This window comes from Galeopterus variegatus, unplaced genomic scaffold, assembly GCF_000696425.1.
Source record: "Galeopterus variegatus unplaced genomic scaffold, G_variegatus-3.0.2 Scaffold559, whole genome shotgun sequence".
Classification (NCBI taxonomy): Eukaryota; Metazoa; Chordata; class Mammalia; order Dermoptera; family Cynocephalidae; genus Galeopterus; species Galeopterus variegatus.
This window is the reverse complement of record NW_007726670.1, coordinates 536,186-541,174: the sequence shown is the minus strand read 5'-3', so window position 1 is coordinate 541,174 and position 4,989 is coordinate 536,186. Positions and strand designations below refer to the sequence as shown.

At 36.6% G+C, this 4,989-nt stretch overlaps 1 protein-coding gene across 4 annotated transcripts in view; it reads left to right on the top strand.

The window, feature by feature from the left end:
* The window catches only part of PAPOLA (poly(A) polymerase alpha), a 45,996-nt gene that overhangs the window by 3,136 nt on the left and 37,871 nt on the right, over positions 1-4,989 (top strand). For all 4 annotated transcript variants that reach the window (XM_008570029.1, XM_008570026.1, XM_008570028.1 and 1 more), the window contains exons 3-5: positions 1,966-2,047; positions 4,017-4,126; positions 4,526-4,579. Coding sequence is in view for 3 of the 4 variants with exons in the window: in XM_008570026.1 (XP_008568248.1) it covers positions 1,966-2,047; positions 4,017-4,126; positions 4,526-4,579 (246 nt within the window). In the remaining variant the exon portion in view is untranslated. The remainder of the gene's footprint in view (positions 1-1,965; positions 2,048-4,016; positions 4,127-4,525; positions 4,580-4,989) is intronic.

Genomic DNA, 4,989 nt, shown 5'->3' with positions numbered 1-4,989 from the left:
CAACCCTCGGTGTTGCTCCTGCCCCTCACTCAGCCAGTGAGCGGCCGGTCTGTATGTGGGATCCGAACCCTCGGCGGGAGCGCCACCGCGCTTCCCAAGCGGCGCACTATAGCAGTGCACCACCGGGCCGGCCCTGCAAATTTTTTTTTTATGTCTTGAATTTAAGAAATCTTAATTTCTGGGTTGCAGTGATCATGAGTATAAACATACTCTAATGTCTGAGAGTGTGGTAATACAGTAGTCACTAACTACATATAGCCATTTAAATAGAAAGTAACCAAAATAACTGAAATTCAGCATTCTGATCCTTAACCACACTAGCTACACTAGCTCGCCAGTGGTGAGTAACTAGAGGCTATTGCAGTGGACAGCGCAGTTTCAGAATGTTAATATCCTTGCAAAAAGTTCTGTTGGAGAGTGCTCCTCCTAAAGATTTGTGTGTCTTGTTAGCGAAGTCTACAGATCTATGTTTTAAAGTAGTTTCTCCTTAACTTCCTTTATAAGCCTAATTCTGCACACATCTTGCTGGCTTATTTTAGATAACCAGACCAACATTGCAGTTGAGTTTTAAAATATCTAAATATAAGAAGACAACGGCTTTGTTTACTGTTTAATGTATTATTTTTTGTTTGTTTGATGGCTGCTTGATAAGGGGATCTGAACCCTTGACCTTGGTGTTATAACACCCAGCTGAGCTAACTGGCCAACCGTTTACTTTTTAAAAATGTAACATTAAACATATAGCTTGTCTCTTTTCTCTATTGCTATGGTCAGATGTGCCCTTAAAAAACAAGGGAGTTCCTGAATCTTGAGAACTTGTTTTTAGGGTTTTCAGAGAATGAAATAACAATTTATGTCACTTATGTTTTTTTTGGTGGCGGGTTGAGGGATGGTCTCTTATATGTTCTGGTACTGAATAATAGACACTTGAAGATAAAAGGAAATATTGACCTAACAACTCATTAAAATGTTTTTTTGTTTGGACAGACATCATCCTTATGACTAGGGCCATTAAATAACCACCACAGTACTTTATAGTAGTGCCAGGACCAGGAAGATGAATCTTGAATATTTCCCTTTCTCCTTTTTTTCTGATGGCTAATCTACTCTTTCTGAGTAAGAAACTGTGTCAGTAAGTTTAGTTGCTTGTAAAGTTACCCCACCAAAACCTTTTGGGAATCTAAAAACGAAAATATTATTTAGCAGCTTGACTTTCGGGTCACTTTTTTTATTTTGGCGGCTGGCTGGTCTGGGGATCTAAACCCTTGATCTTGGTGTTATAACCCCTTGTTCTAGCCAACCGAGCTAACCAGCCAGGTCTCAAGTCACTTTTGATATGGTGAAATTATATTCTTTTTTTTTTTTTAAATAAAAGATGACCGGTAAGGGGATCTCAACCCTTGACTTGGTGTTGTCAGCACCACGCTCAGCCAGTGAGCGAACCGGCCATCCCTATATGGGATCCAAACCCGGGGCCTTGGTGTTATCAGCACCGCACTCTCCCGAGTGAGCCACGGGCCAGCCCCGTGAAATTATATTCTTAATTCACTGTGGGATATTTGGTATAATCACTGAGTCTAATCTTTTCCTTTAAGTAGTCAGGATATCTCTTTTTATTATATTCTAACATTTATGGTTTATTTTATGTAGCATCTTTGTCAAGAATAAAATCTCTGATTCTCACATTGCTCCTGTAGGATCACATTGTCTTCTCTACCACAGTCTTTATAGCAGTTTCTAGAAATGTGACAAAATTCTGAAATAGTAAGGGTCTTTACTGAAGAACATTTTATTAAAAGTTTAAGGGCTGATATTTTTTAGAGGTTATAGAGTTTGAATACCCTCTGTGTAAATTTGCACTGTAATTTTACTTGGTCTTTTGTATTGTCTTTAAAGTACAGTATCATTTGAAATAGTTTCTCTTGGGCTCCACTGGCAAAATAACTCTTTTGTTTGTTACAACAGAATCTTCCACAATCTGTAATTGAAAATGTTGGAGGAAAAATTTTTACATTTGGATCTTACAGATTAGGAGTACATACAAAAGGTAAATACTGTATTATTTATCTTGATAAGGAATACTTTTTTTATTTCTTAAAAATTATAATCACACACCCATCTCAGTTACTTTTGTATCATACATCTTAGGTTTGCATGGAGGAGAGTCTAAATTTACATTAGACTTCAAAGAGTCTAAATTTAAGAAGAAAGGTAAAATGATAACTACCTTCTATACCTGCACTATCCAATGCAGTATTAAAATTAAGTAAAATTAAAAATTCGTTTTTTTAATAGAGGGTAGACACATTTTATATGGTGAATAGCCAGATAGGACTAGTGGCTAGTGCATTGGAAAGTGAAGATATAGAACATTTTTCCCATTGGAGAGTTCTTTTGGACACAGCTGCTCTCTCTATTCATATATCATTTTCTCCCACCTGAAGAATATCACTCTGGAAATCAGAACAAAAATGAATTAAAGCTTTTCAGAAAATCTTGTGTATTTTCTTTTCCCTGTACCTTTACTGTAGACATTGTAACATATAGCTAAGCAAAAACAAACCAAAAAATGTGTATTCACAGCGATTGGTAGTCACTGTGAATTTTTAAATTACGTTTGTAGTTACTTTTTCTTTCTTTTTTTTTTTTTAACCGGCCATCCCTATATGGGATCTGAACCCGTGGCCTTGGTGTTATCAGCACCACACTCTCCCGAGTGAGCCACGGGCCGGCCCTGTAGTTACTTTCTCTGTGCAGATAAATATACGCTAAAAGTGTTATCATGGTAAAGAACATTTACCTGAGCTCTTTCTTTTTATCGGGCACTGAGTTCTTGCTCTTCATTATCTGAGCTATTCCTCACAGTACTTTTATTCTCACATAGTAAGTAGGGGTCTGATACTTAAAGAGACAATGAAGCTAGAATAGTTTACCAGCAGAACCAGTAGAACTCAGGCAGTCTGAGGCTGTAGTCCAACCATTAACCACTGACCTCTCTGTTTTAAGAGTATTTGTCAGTATAGTGGTCTCTGTGTTCTGCAATCCTTCTCTGTCTCTATCTCCCATTACTCTGTCTCAGGAATACATTTGCTTCTGATTTGTTCTGTGCACCGTACACCCTTTTCCCCCTACATGAATATTCTAAATAAGCATCCTTCAGAGTAGTGCCTAAGCGTCTCATCATATAGGAAAATGAGTACATTGACCTGATTCCACGTTGATCTCTCCCTTTTATGATCCCAATTATTGATTTAAGTCCTCCTTTTGTATTCTTTTGTACTTCATTCTAGCCTGTCAGGCACTAAATTAAATCTGCCTCTTTGGATTCTTGTCTTGAAGTTTATTCTGTAGTTCACATTTAGGGATCAGGTAGAAGCCAGTCACATAGTATGAGAGTATTTCAAAAAGTTCAGAAAAGATTTGTTTTATCTTTTAATTCTGTTTTTCCATGAACTTTTTTTTTTTTTTTAAAGATTACCGGTAAGGGGATCTTAACCCTTGACTTGGTGTTGTCAGCACCACGCTCAGCCAGTGAGCGAACCGGCCATCCCTATATGGGATCCGAACCCGGGGCCTTGGTGTTATCAGCACCGCACTCTCCCGAGTGAGCCACAGGCCAGCCCTCCATGAACTTTTTGAAGTACCCTTGTATGTAGAGGAAACCGTATTTTTTTTGTTTAATTAATGAACATGGCTGTGACAAATGACATCAAGATGTTGGGTGTGCTTGAAAGATTCCTTCTCTTTACCATGAAAGTACTGTCTGAGCCACCTTTCTTTTGACTCTTTGTTTACATGGGCCACTGGAAATAGAGGATGCTGCAGGAAAAAACATACTCTATTAATTAGAACCATGTTTTTCCTTTACTGACAGGTAATTTTTATTTCGGAGCATTTTAAGAGGCTTAACAAGAATAATGCTAAAAAGATTGTCAACCTCAAATAATGCCATTATAAGATGCAAAATAATTTTCTTGTAATAATAATTAGTGGTTGATGGGTTTAATTTTTTTTAGGTGCCGATATTGATGCCTTGTGTGTTGCACCAAGACATGTTGATCGAAGTGACTTTTTCACCTCATTCTATGATAAGTTGAAATTACAGGAAGAAGTAAAAGATTTAAGAGTGCGTAAATGTTTGGGGTGAAAGGGGTGGAGTTATAAAAATTTATTTAGTCATTTGTGTGAATTTTATTGTATAGCCATCATTTATTGAGGTCCTGCAGTTTGCCAGACCCTTCTAAGCACTTAATGTGTGTGTTTGCAGTTTATTCTTTATAATCTAGCCATTATCACACATCTGATAAATAGCAAAATCAAGGATTTGAACCTCAATTTCTGATCTGATTGGTCTGAGTGAAGATCCCAGTGTGGTAAAGCTGGTTGCTGAGAACCTATTTTATGTCAGGCATTATGCTAAGTTATATTAAGCAATTTCAAGTATTACATTGATTTGAAAGTACTAAAACTAGTGGAGGCCTAATGTGTAGTTTCAGACACTAAACTTGTTTACTTTTTCTTACAGGCTGTTGAAGAGGCATTTGTACCAGTTATCAAACTCTGTTTTGATGGAATAGAGGTAAGGTGTGATTCAGATTGACCATTCTTGCTATGTGGTTGTCACTAATTTTGATTGGTATGGTTTAAAATCTTGGTTTATTTTAAAGTTTTAAAATTAGTGACTTGGTTGTGATATTAACAGCAATTCAGGTTTTTTAATGAAAGGGACTGCCTATTCTTTGTAGACTGTACTGTTAGTTTTTTAAAAGAAATACCAATAAAATTAGGGGCTAAAACAGAAGTAATGAAACCTTAAGACTGTTAATTTTTTTTTTTTTTTTTTTCTTTTTTTGGTGGCTGGCCTGTTAGGGGATCTGAACCCTTGACCTTGGTGTTATCAACACTGAGCTCTTAACCAACTGAAGAAACCTTGAGACTAAAATGCTATTACAAAACAGTTTCTTTTTTTTTTTTTTTTTTTTTTTTTTT